The 13,676-nt window shown below is 45.6% G+C and overlaps 1 protein-coding gene across 4 annotated transcripts in view; it reads left to right on the top strand.

The window, feature by feature from the left end:
- Positions 1 to 5,683: 5,683 nt before the first annotated feature.
- Positions 5,684 to 13,676, top strand: part of KIAA1549L (KIAA1549 like) — a 139,643-nt gene continuing 131,650 nt past the window's right edge. For all 4 annotated transcript variants that reach the window (XM_042785342.1, XM_042785340.1, XM_042785341.1 and 1 more), the window contains exon 1: positions 5,684 to 6,136. In XM_042785342.1, coding sequence (XP_042641276.1) covers positions 5,956 to 6,136 — 181 coding nt within the window. In that variant the 5' untranslated portion in view covers positions 5,684 to 5,955. The remainder of the gene's footprint in view (positions 6,137 to 13,676) is intronic.

Raw genomic sequence — 13,676 nt, 5'->3', positions numbered from 1 at the left:
TGACTTCTAGTGGCTTTTATTTTTTACTGTTACATCAAGGCTGGATTAAGGTAAAGGCGGTGAAAATTTGTGGGGAGGGCTCTAAAATTCTGATATAATCATCTGACTAAGCCTCTCTTCTACCTTTTGAAATTTTAAATTTTATTACCTTTGAAGGTTTGCTGAGGAGGATCTTGAAATTCTGCCTTTAGTGTAGCCAAACCTTGAAGGTTCTTTGTTCTGGATGTCCCACTTTCACAACCTTAGAAAAAGGTTATCTGGCCCAGATACCAGCAGGTACGTCGCTGCTGTTGAAGTTTGTACCAAGCCCGTGGCAACTGCTGCTTGGCCAGCAGGAAGGTGCTGCTGCAGATGGCCCCACGCGGTCGGTGGCTCCAGATGGCCAGCCTGGTGTGCACCAGGCCTCCGTGGAAGGCACATTTGCTGGGGCTGTTGTCAGCCAAATGCTCTTGTTCTGCTGTGGGGTTGCAGTACTCACTGAAATCTAGGGGTTTGGGAGCTGTCATGAAGCAGACTATTGGTTGCACGTATTTATGAGGTAGCATGGTTTCTGTCCTTAACATTGCATTTAAGGTGCTGTCATAAATAGATGTAAAAGACTGAAATGACAGTGCAATATATTCTTGATATCAAAATATTTCAGACAGAAAGCTTTACTTTGCTAAATGTGAGGTGCTGCTGTTACTGATCTTTCACAGTTGCTCGCTCTTCAATGCAAGTTGGTCATACTGTCTGCAAAGCTTTTCCTGCAGCACTTAGGCTACATGAAACATACCTTAGGCTACATGAAAACACATCTGTCCAAATTCTGCAGACATCTCTTTTGCTATGAAAGCTGCTTCCTTTTCGTTGTTCACAGGTAGACTCACTCACTGTTGACTTTCAAATGCATGTTGACATTGGTACCTATATCCCACATTCCTCACAGCAAACAGGGCCACTGCCTTGGTGTATTTTACACTCTCGCTTTTGACGACATCTGACAAACAAGGAAAGTCAGCCTGAACCTTTCAGAGGGAATACACTGTTTGTGAAGCCCTTTCCATACTTGCTTTCCATTAGCAATAATGTCCGACCATCCCCTATGCTCTTACCCATCCTGTGGAAGGATGGGACTAGGACAGACAATTATAAGTAATCTTCCTCTCAGCTGTCTTTAGGATGACTAACACTGGTTTAAAATTTGGTATCTTCCCTGTCACTAAATGCAAAGGACAAATTTATGCTGCAGTTATGATAGCAGATTCATTCAGGGAATTGGAGTCAATGAGTCTGTCACACACTACAGATCTATAGTGGGACAAATGGGTTAAGGATGATGCTATGTTTTCTCAATGGATTAGTTTATGTTTAGTCTCTGGAAGGCAACAGAGAAGCTACTGTTTGGTATCTCTCACAAAGCAGTACAGTCCCGACGATCGTGGTAGATTCACATTAATCACTGACTCATGCCTGGTGTGACTTCAGCCTTTAATGAATTGAGGCAGTGTGAGTCAAAGTTTTGGCAGGGTTGTGAAATACTACTTTTCCCCGCTTAAAGAGCTGCAACTTCCTATAATGTTAGGCACCCATCTCGTGTGGTGCAGAGCTCTGGGGAATGCGAGGGAAATCCTGCAACCCTTTCTGCCTCTCTGCCCACACTGAGTGACACGGTGACTGGTCAGTCTGATGTCCTGCTGTGCAGGGAGGCATATTAGACCACAGGTAACCTTTGATGGTGATTGTATCTTCCTACCTTTCACCTGTGAGAAGGTGCATTTTATCTCAGGAGAGGTGGGTATGTGCTCTAAGCAGATTCAGATAATTCTGGCTGCTCCTGTCTTGGGAAACAGCACTGAGTATTCTTTGTTAGAATGATGAAGCTTCATGCCGAGAGGCTGAAATACACGTTTGAATGCAGGTTAGGAGCCTCTACACCCTGTTGGTGGAGTTGCCTGGTGACTGGGACTCATTCTGTGGTTGTATTTGTGGAATGAGTTGTTCATAAACCTAAGTTTATGTTCATTCATCAAAGTGAAAAATGCCAACTGTTCTGTTGTAAAGATACAGACCATGGCCTGCCACCTGTTTCACAGAGACGTTGCTGCATGGCCACTAGTCTCTTCTTGTCTGTGGATTCCTTCATAAGGGCAAGCAAGGCTCAAAATGGTTGTGGTAGGTTGTCATGGTTTGAGCCCAGAGGGCAGCTGAGAACTACACAGCTGCTCCTTCAGGAATGAGAAGGAGAAAATAAAGCAAAAGGCTCAGGAATAGAGATAAGGACAGGGAGGTGTGACTTACCCATTACAGGCAGCAAAAGACAGACTCGTTAGGGGAAGAAAAAGAACATCAATTTAATTCAAACACGAACAGCAACACTCAACAGACAGAGCGGGACTGTGAGAAGCAGTACCACATCTTAAGAACACCTCCCCCACCCCTCCCTTCTTCCCCTCAGCTTTGCTCCTGATTCCTCTACTTTCTCCCATCCAGCAGCGCAGGGGGCAGGGAATGGGGTTACGGTTAGTCTTGCCACTCCTTCCTCCTCACAGATAGGACTCCTTGCATTCTTCCCCTGCTCCAGCGTGGTGCCTCTCTCACAGGAGACAGTCTTCCACAGACTTTGTCCGACATGAGTCCCTCCCGCAGGCTGCATGCAGCATTTCTCAGGCTGCTCTGGTGTGGGTCACCCCTGCATGTTGCAGTCCTCCCAGTGCCAAGCTACAGCAGTGGAGGCCCACTGCCTTCTTCCCAGAGTCCCGCCTGCCTTCGGGTGCAGCTCCCTGCTCCAGCGTGGGCTCCTCCACAGGCTGCAGGTCAGCCTCTGCTCCACTGTGGATCTCCATGGGTGGCAGGAGGGGTGGCCCTGCCATCTCACAACAGGCTGTAGGGGAGCTCTGCTCTGGCACACCTCCCCCCATTCCTCCTCCTTTCTTCCACTGACCTCGGTGTTTATCCTTCTCATCGTTCCTCCTCCCAACTCCCCCTCCTCTTCTCAGGTTCCCCTTAAATACATTAACACAGAAGCACAACCACCGTTGCTGATTGGCTTGGTCCTGGTCAGAGGTGGGTCCGACTTGGAGCTGGAAGAACTTCAAGAAGCTTCTCACAGGGGCCACTGCTGTAGCACCCTTCCCTGCTACCAAAAACCTCAGCACGCAGGTCTACTGCAAGCAAGGCCATTTTGGATCTAGGTTTTATTTATTGTTTCAACCAAGGTCATACAGTTGTTGTCAACCTATTGCTCAGGGACAAAGGTAGGAGAATCCATGCAAGCATGAATTTTAGTCGCAGTGTGTATGGTTTATTGTTACATAGCATGGCAGAGCAGTACTCCTCCCCAGCAGGAGACATACTAGTCCTATGGAGAAATACTCAATACATCTCCTCAACCAGCTAGAGTAGATCTTCCCTGGCACAGAGCATCTTGATTCTTTATCCATAATGAGACATCTCTTCTAGAATATGGACTAATTTTTAGCATTAAGGATTCCATAGCTGAGAAGAAACCAGGTTAGAAGGACATACACTTCATCTCCTTGTTCCACACATGTAACCACGGAAGGGAATACATGGGCAACATGCATGTGCTGCTCACAAAAAAAAAAGTACCTGATAAGTATACAGAGCATGTGTACACTCTAGGAGAACACATACGTAGAAAAGCAAATCTTGGCATCAAGTATGGATGCACAGATACCCCCCCAGAGGCTGAAATTACTTTTCTGGACAACAAAGACAAATAGGATCAGGAAAGGTAAATTTAGGAAGTAGTTAGCTACAGTTACTTGGTAAAACTTCCATGATTTTTCACTAGCTGTAAGAGATTTGATCCAGTCATCATTCTGGAAAAATATGCATTTTTAAAATCCTTTGACATAACAACTAAATCTGTTAGGAAAAAGAAAATTTGTATTTTATACATAATACTTACACATATATACTGTATAATGGAAAACTAAGAGAAGACTGTAATGGTTAAGAGCTAGATTGGGGAAAAACACTGTCAAATTTATCTTACTGATAGATAACAAAGATTGTGTTAAGACAAACCCTAGAAAAATATGAAAATGATGAAATGGGTTTTACACAGGACTCCCTAAAGGTAACAGAAGGTACCACAAGAGGGCCCTGCACTAAATACGTTGGCCCTAGATAAACTGGAGTGATGAGTAAGCTATCCATTTTACTATAATAATCATACAACTGCCATCTTTTCTCTGTGGATAATCATTAGTAGTCATCATGTGGAAGCTAATTCTACATAGAATAAATTAGTGATTTGAGGAAAAAGTGAGTAAAACGGCACGAATGGGACATATTTGTCGCTGAATAGTTGTATTGGTGACATTTGGAGTGTGCTAAATCAGTCAGAGAAATATGTAATTATGGGTCACCATGACTTTGGGGATGCTGTGAGGAGCTGGGTAGCAGGATGTGAAGCTGTGGCTATCCCATGCTGGGGCTTGCTCTACTTCAAACCCGACTTTTAAGAATTTATCAGAAAGATGACTTCTTGCTTTCTGCTGGAATGGCTGGGAGGCTGGGACAGCTTTTCCGCACGTTAGCGACACTGCACCCTTTCCGAATCAGCTCTCGGGGTCCTGAAGCACATTCTGCCCCAAGCCCACCTTCGCTTTCCTCCTCCTCCCACCAGCACCGTCTGTTGCCCACAGACACGATCTGAGAACTAGAAGAACTCAAAGAAGCAGCGCCAGGAAAGAGATGATAATTCACATTACCTCTGCTGAAAATGCTAATTACGGAAAACACTAAGTGAATTGCCATGTTGTTTGGTCTGACAGTGACGGAGGCAGCTTCTGCCTCGTGCTGGCGCTCACCTTCTCTGATGTCCATCATACATTTTATGTGCCGGTTGGTCTCCTGGCGTACCTTTAAGCATTGCAGAGGCCAACCTCTGTCCTTCGAAGTTGCCCTTCCAGCCTGGAGGTCTGAGTGCAGCCATGGGCAGGGAGGGGGTGACCAGGTGCGGGAGCGCAAGAGCGGGGTGACAGGAGTAGACCTTTCCGGTGTTTGCACCCTGGGCGGCTGAGGACGTAGCTGCCAATTTGGTCAACCCCTGCGGTACACTCCAGCTTCTTTATTCTCAGAGCTGTTTCTGCACTTGCAGAAACGCTGCCAGCGGTGCTCTGCGCTGTGGCAGGGCTTGGGCTGCTTCCCAAGAAGAGGTGCTGGCTGGCGCCTCAGGTACTGAGGGCCACCTTTGGAGATGTCCTGGCTCAGAGACTCGCAGCTCCGTCAGCTGGCACCACATGGCTCCCGAGGTGAGCAGAGAAGGACTTTTTGTCTTGCCAGGTCGCAGGACCACTGTGTGCGGCCGCAGCTTCATTTGCACCTCTAAGGTAGCGCTGGGCACGGCTGCTTCAGAAAATCGGGGAGGGGATGGGGGCCGAGCGCCGACGCCGCAGTCAGCGTGCCCTGGAGGGCGCAGAGGGCCGAGCTCCCCCCGCGGCTGCTCGGCGGGGCGGCCCGCGCTGGACAGCGCCCTGCCCGCCTGCGCCCCTCCGCGCTCCGCCGCGCAGCGCTCGGCCCCGGCCCCCGCTCAGCCCGCGGAGCCGCCGGGGCGGAGCGGGGGGGGGGGGGGTGCGGGGGCCCGGGCACCCCGCGGGGCGGCGGAGAGGGTCCCCCGCGGCCCCGGCAGCGCCGCCCCCGCTCCCCGCCTCCCCGCGCTCGGAGGGCGGGGAGCGGGGCCGGGACTGGCGGCGACGTGAGCCCTTTGTGGATGAAGCTGCCTTCCGGGACGCTCTCCGCGCCGGAGCCGGAGCCGGAGCCGGAGCGGCCGCGCCGCCGCCGCTGAGGGGCAAAGCGGCCCCGCGTCCCCCCGGCAGCATGCGGTGCCCCCCGCTCCTCCTCCTCCGCCGCCGCCTCCCCCCTGCACAGCCGCTGCTCTAGAGCCCGGCGCGGCGGGGCGATGGGCAGCGCTGCCCGCTGAGCGGGGCCGTGCGAGGCGCGGGGATGTGGCGGCGGGCGGCGGGCGGCGGGCGGAGCGGGGCGAGCCCCGCGGGGCCCGGCGGAGCGCCCGGCACTGCGCCCCCGCGCAGCGCCCCGCCGTCGGGCGGCCGAGCGGGCCTGGCCGGGGCCGTCCTGCTGCTGGCGGCCGTGGTCGCCGTCCTGCCGAGCGCCCGGGCCGAGCCGGGTAAGGAGCGCGGCGGGGGCGCGGGGGCGGGCGGGCGGTCACCGCCCTGCCCGCGGAGAGCCGCGGAGAAGGCGCGGGGAGGGCGGCTCTGCGGGGAGGCTCGGGCTTCCCTGCGCGGGAGTTGCCGCCGCCCGCGGAGCCGCCTCACCTGCTGCAGTGGCAGAGGGGCTCCCGGGTGCCTGAGCCCTGCTTGCGGAGGCGAGAGGTTGGAAACGGGCAATCTACCCTGTGCCGAGCAATGCTGTAAGTGTGTGTGTGTGTGTGGGGGGGGGGGGGCGGAAAGCCAGGCTCTTCCTCATTGTCTCCTGCATCCTTTTTTACCCGCTCTTTGCACAGAGGCTCGTCTGTGGGAAGGGGATGGTCGGGCTTTCTGCCTTCTCCTGTAGGCAGCCTGCGCTGCAGTCGGCTCCCCGGTTTTCTTGGCTAACGCACAAATAACAGTTTTTCCTATGGGACAGGCTGGTTGGATTAGGTCTTGTTCTTCGCAGAGAAAGAGGGACGGGCAGAGGCTTTTGTTAAACCAAAGGATCGTTTCTGGTGATCCTGTACGTGTGTGGCGGGGAGGAGGGAAAGGTAAGGAGGGGTTAGGAGAGGGCAAGCTCTGCTGAGATCTGAGCACTACATCTCAAATGCAGCTGAGAGCTCCAACAATTTCTGGGTTATATTTTTCCTATTTCCCTTGTCTTTTTGAGTCAGGCAGTATTCTGTGCCTTCCCGACTTCTCACGGCAGTCGATATACTCAGTGACCTCAATGCAGAAATGGTTACTGTTGCTAGTAGTTATTGTATGTGCCAGCTGTAGATGCCAAATGTGATTCTAAGGCTGTGCAAAAATTATTGAAAGAGGCTAAAATTGATATATGGCTAGCTTAATCCCATGGATTTAAGGAAAGAGTAGGGATGTGGATCCACATTTAGAAGCTGTTAACATGAATGTATAGTAGTAATATACAATTGATGTGAGTTTTATAGACATAATACAATAAGGTTTCTCATTTGCAGGTTGTAGGTTGGTGGAACAGTGCCTCATATTTCGTTAGTTGAGCTGAACATGTAAATACTGTGGTTTGATATAGCTCTGGAAGATAAATCGACCTGTGATCAGAGCAATGGCTAATTTTTTACCTGGGCTCGTCAATTCAGTCTGAATTTCACATGAACTCTCACGCCACGTCTAAATTATGAAACGTGTCTTCACTCAGAGGTAGCCTCTCGGAGCTGAATTTTAAAAGCTGAGGTATTTCTGACAGTGCAATGAGACACCTCTTCACACTTGATCACTAAATTCCAGAGTAGAATGAAAAGTATTACTATTCTGTTTCTCTCTTTGTGGTCTGTATGTCTTTATGACACAGCCATTATCTCACTTTTAAGTGAGGAAATACAGTAGAGTTAAAAAACATATTTGTAGGTGTCTCATAGCCTACAGCTTGAAAAAAAAAAAGAGGTCGAAAGCTACAATAGTGCCAAGCCAGTGTACATAATAATAGTATGCATAGCATACACAGTGGAAAATACTGTCACTGACAGGCATTACTTGGGAATTTCAGACGATCAGGTAGTTACATTAAGGTTCTTAATGTAATTGGTTGTAGTTAATAGCTCTGAACATTACAGCTGAAATTGCAAATAAAACTTTATTAGTCCTATGCAGTGTATATCAGTAGTTACGATTGCTAAGGTGCGTAAATCGGATGTTGATCAACCTAAAAAGCTCTGTCTTTCCGTGAGATAGAGCACATGAAAAGCTATCTCCCACTGAAGTCAGCCGCAAAACACGTAGTAGAACCAGTCTTTCAATCAAGACCATTAGTTGTGTCCAAGAAGGTTAACTTCTCTGTGCTTGCATAGAGCAGTCTACATGTAGTTCTGGATTTCTGTTAAGCAAATGTACTTTTCCTGATTTTTCTGATTATTATTGTAAAGTATATGGTTCATAGAGCAGGTCTACTGCCATGAAGTCCAAGTGGCGCTATGTGAGGCTTTAAACTCTGTGAAGAGCATTTGTCATGCACCAGTTTTACTACGGGAATATTTACATCTACAGGAGAATTATGTCTGTGCATATGTACACACTCACAGATAAATGCTTGATTCTTCTGTTGTGTGCAACACACGGCATCGCTGTGTGTGAAGACGAAGCAGGAAACTCGGGGTAAAGGGTAAAGAGAGAAGTTTTACTTTGGTGCTAGTGCTTCAGAAGACAGCTCAAAAGTTTCCTGAGCCCTGAGATGATTTTCAATAGCTGTGGTAACAATATTTCCTTTGAGCTCAATAAAAATTCAACACAAGGGGAAAAGATCTCCCTGAAAAGAGATCCTGACAGCATGAGGTGTTGGGCTACCAGGCATTGGGAGCAGAGAGATTGGTTATCTCTGTGTTAGGGGCTCAGAACCAGACCTCAGTGCTGGTCAGTGCCTCAGGACACTTTCACCATCCACTAAAGAGCAATTAGGTTTCAAAGAGCAGATGATAAGCTTTATTTTTATTTTTAAAAGTATTTTATGTTTCTTTAGCTGGATACATACAACACTGCTTGGTGACATGCAGGGTTAATCATTAATTTCCAGAGTATGTCATCCCCAGGACTACTGCTTGAATTCAGGTTGGAAATAAAATTACATTCTCCACCATAATCAGAAGTACGTTAACCGTGATTTCTGGTGGATTATAGAATAATGAGTGCAAAAATTCAGTCAAACTGAATGTATCTGTCAAGAAAGGGAAAAAGTAACAAGCGAGAAATCTAATGAGGGAATGTGTGCTTTTGGGTTGACTCCTGCTGTGCTCCAGCTGGGTAAAATGCCCTCGTGAACCAGAGTCATGAACCATGGGCAACCGTTTTCCCTGGGGGAGGAAGAGGCAGTTTCTGAAATGGGTGTAACTTTGAAAGGCAGCTATTGACTGCTGATCTGGCCTCGGTGGACCATCTCTCAGCTGGTAAATACACATGGCACTAGTGTCTGAGTAAAATAGAGGAAAAGGCATGTTGCTCACAGTTGTGTTGCCCATGAGCTTAACCAACTGATCAGACGGGCTGCAGAGGGCAGGGCCTAGGGAAATAATGTTTTAAGAAACATTGAACTACACCTTTTACATTTTCCATCATCCTTTATGCTTGTTTGTGTAGCTTGTCTGAATGATAAACTTGTCAGGGAAAGGTCCATTTCTTCCTGTGTTTGTTGAACACTAGCACAGTGAGATCTCACCTTAATTAACAGTGATTTCAAAAACAATAGCAACACCTCCAGCGCAGTGGCTGCTTCTCGCAGCTGGAGCTTTGATTGAACAACTCAGAGAATGCTCCATACCAACTGCTAAATTGCTGGTCCCACCTCCTACAGACCATGGCACTGGATGGATGGCAGCTACCTAAGCACTGACTCAGCGCCTCAGCTTCTGAAATTCCTTGAAAAGCACCAGAATTGGCACATCTGGAAGCGTACCGGTCGGTGTTCCCATTGCCAAAGGAGCTGCCGCAGGCACGAGGGCTGTGAATGTATAGGGGTGTGAGTCCTTCCCTGGATCCAGCTCCACGTTGAGGAAGTTGGTGAGGACATAAAAGGCAGCACTCCAAACCTCTTGTGATTGCTCTCTAGAATTACCAGTCCAGCATTTTAGGAAATCAATAGTTTCAGGCTGGTCATGCTGCTCTTCTAATGTTCTGTCTGATTATCTCAACAGAACAAAATACGTGCGGATATCTCAGATACCTGAGAAAGAATAGTGAAAAGTTCAAATTCTGACTCATTTTATTCAAAACAAAACCAGGAATCTACAGCATGGGCTGAAAGATTAGGCTGCCAGGAGCATGCAAAAAGATGTTTCTTTGGGAAGATTTGAGGATTTGATGGGTGTGTTTGGTATAGATCCACTAGTCACGAGTTACCTTCTTCCACTACATTCCTGGATCTGAGTTATTCCCACATCAGCTGATAATAATCTGGTTTTAGTATTTATAGAGATACAAGATACTTTAAATTCATATATACTGAAACAACTTTGATGAAACTGTTCTCTGTAGATTATGATAAGCAACTGATATCTCGGATGAGGTTGAAGGGTGTACATGTTTTGCCTGTAAGGAATGCTGACTGGCTGTTTGAGACCTATGGTTAGAGAAGAACTTTTAAATCTTATTTTCAGTCATGTGCAGTCATTCAGTAGTGTAGTGGATATGTTGCATCCTCCTAATCTCCATTGCACTATTTTCTGAAGTCTTTTACACTTGCTTGAGGTCAGGTTGATGAACAAGAAGAAGAGAACTGTGAATAATTTTCTGTTTATGGCATTTTCTTAGTCATGTGGGAATGGTTGTATTCTGCTTGAATATCTACTGATATTTGCATATGAATTTAGGCTTCAGTGTTCAAACATGTCAACATTTAATTAAAAAAATGGGAGCATTTCAGTGGTTATTTACTGTTTTAACTCCCTTCTGCTGAGTCCAAAGGAGGAATTACTGCACTTCCTGAACTAATCTGCATTTTACTGCTAATCCTGAAGGCCATGGGTAAGACACTACCTTCCTACTAGCAAGGTGGGGTAGCACTGGTGGGCTTTGGATCTAGGGCATTTCTCAGCTAAAACACCCCACAGAAAAACACTCTCAATGAGGGTACTTACTTAGAGGAAATACAGAATACAGGAGGAACAGTTTCTGTACATCTGACACAGAGCCGTTTGCTGCTGAAGTAGCTGTAGTACTCTTGGCCCAATCGATCTTTGTGCCTGAGATTGCCTCTCAAATATTAAGGACCAGGTTTGTGAAGAAAAGGCAAACACATATTCTAGAAATTAGTTTTTAAAAATTCAAGGAAATAACATTTGTATACTTGAGCTTAAGATGTGCAAGAGCTTTCCTACCAAAAGAAAAAGAACAGAAAAAAATCCAGGTAAAATAGATTGGGACAGAGCACAGCAGATAGTGCTGTACCTGCCCGAGAGAGGTGCTCTTTCAGAAACTGCCTTCAGGAAGGTGAGAGCAGAGCTAGATAAAGAACCAGAGGTGAGGAACTTCCACCACTGTAGCCTGCGTGACACCTCTCATTTCTCTGCAGCCTCCTCCGAGGCTGGGGGTCCTGCTGTCTCTGCTCTTGTGCCAGGCTACATTATCCCTTATCTGCTGTTGGAACAAACAGCTTCATTTTGTGGGCCTCCTCACCAGAGCATTTGAGACTTCTGTAGTCCTTGCTGGATCACATACCTGTAAGATAGGAAAGACGTATCCTTATTTTTGCAGTTAATGGCCTCACCTGTGATCACTCTCGCACTGTCTTCTTCATTCACGGTTTGAGGTGAGGTTGGCAGCTCCAGGAAGAGTTGAGCAGAAGATGGGCAACTGCTGTGAACTTCCTCTATTTCAGATGTTAGTGAAGCCTAAACACTCACACCTGTAAATTGCTTAGTAATACCTCGATTATTCTCTTCATGTCCTGCCAAAAACCCAAATTCACAAAAAACAGATTCACAGCAAAGATTATTAGATTCCATAAATTAATCCTCAGAGTTTATCAAGACAGTAATGAAATCATGTTTTGAAAAAACCACAGGGTCTTTCCATCTCCCTCCTTAAACATAACTTTCAATAGTTTTAGATTGTAAAAGGTCTATGAGTAAAGATCTGGGATTGAAAAGAAGCAAATAAGAGCAAAGTCCAGGCTTTGGACTGACATTTTATTGGCAGTCCTACATAGGTGTAGAAGGATATGAAGGGAACATCTGCATCTCGTAATTGTTGTCACAAGAAGAAAGGCCATTAATGTTCTTGAAGTTGGAAATGGAGATACAATGCCAATAGGTGTCTGAAGTGCATCTTTGAACACAGATGATGCTTTTAATGGCTTCTGAACAGCAGTTATAAGTGACTCAGTTTGACTACTCCCTTTTAAAAACAGGAGTTACGCAGAAAATGGGATATCCGAAGATATAAGTACTATGGGCCCCTTTTGGGTGAAAAGAAATTATCATGTTATTAATATTTAAATAACAATTACTTTTGCAGGTATGAGGTATATACAGTATGCATAGCAAAATGTAACACGCATAATATTTCTATTTGATCCTGAGGTTAAATCAGGGAAAATTCCTTTCTGGATTCTGGGAGGAGAAAGGAAGGAAAAATGAAAGAACATTTGAAGATGGAAAAAATAAAAATCCAGACTTACGAAGGCAGTGTGTGTTTCCACATTTTCTCCACCACACACTGCTGTAGATTTGAAACTGTCTGTAATACCTTGTCTATCATTTTATCACCTGTTAGCAATATATCAGTCTTGGTCTTTTAAGGGAAATAGCCCTGTTGATTCCTACTGACTTTGAAAAAGAAGAATACATGGGAGAAATTGGAGGAAAAAATGCAAGACTGTAAACACAGAACGTAAGTGTTCTGGGCATATTCTCCAGTTTTCAGGTATTATCATCAGGTTTGATGCATCAGCTGCAGAAGCAGCAGTAGCTCTTCTTTTGAAATTTCTCCTGAATTGCCTTCATGTGTATGCACTTTCCTTATTATGACTTAAAAGCCTCTATGTTGAATGTAGTAATTTTGGTTGCTCTCTAGGAAAGTCTTTGTACGCGAAATACCTGCTGATCGTATGTTTTTCCTAAGTGCTTATGCAGATGGGTGGTGATAAAAAATTCCTGAAGCAAGCCAATATAAATTAAAATCCATCTGTATACCAGGTAACAAAAAGCAGCTAGAACTATTCTGCATCACTCTACTGTTTTGTGATATGATGATTTCACTGCAGTGTCTTTAGCTGAAAATAAGTAAAAAGTCTCTAAATAAATTGTTGCCTTGTGTTTCAGAGGTATGGTTTTTGTAAATTAAACCTTATATAGTTAATAGATAGGCTAACTCAATAAGATTGTTACATAAATATGTGTAACTCAGTGCTAAGAGACAGATTTTTTTTTTTTTAAGTGTTAGTAGGTCAAAAGAAAGGCTAAACATTTAAATGCATGGGAATTAAAATGTCAAAAAACAGATTCCAAAGGAATGGGAAACAAAGATGTATTAGTGTTCCATGGTATTTCTTAAACAATGAAATAACTCCGGCCAGCAAAATATTTTGGCAACCAATGTAAAAATGATAAGAAAAGAGTTGAAAAATGGAAGCTTATCCTTGGCAACAGTTTGTTTTGAAAATAGTAAAAGTTACTTAGATTATGTGATGATGGTTGTCACTGAAGTTCTGAAAAACTGATTTAGAAAGAAAACATTCCAGACCTGCCTAGTTCTTTCTTTCTGTAGTTTTCTTTTAATCTGATGAGTAGCTTTAGCAGATGAATATATCAGTGATGAAAAACTGGATATTTATAGAGAACATGGCTAGATAAGAAAGGGAATGCATTTTTATAGTTTTCTGTCATTGTAGTATGTCTTTGTGAGGTCTGACATTTTTGGTTTTATTTAGCATATTCTGGTCTGGCCTTTCATGATACAGTGATTTTAAAACTGCTTCTTTGATCTTGTGGTAAAACATCTTGGCTGAATGATTTTTAAAACCAATATGGGCTTGATTGTATTAGCAGTTCA

This window comes from Tyto alba, unplaced genomic scaffold, assembly GCF_018691265.1.
Source record: "Tyto alba isolate M040663 unplaced genomic scaffold, T.alba_DEE_v4.0 Super-Scaffold_8, whole genome shotgun sequence".
NCBI lineage: Eukaryota > Metazoa > Chordata > Aves > Strigiformes > Tytonidae > Tyto > Tyto alba.
The sequence above is the reverse complement of the archived record's forward strand: the minus strand, read 5'-3'. Positions and strand labels throughout refer to the sequence as shown.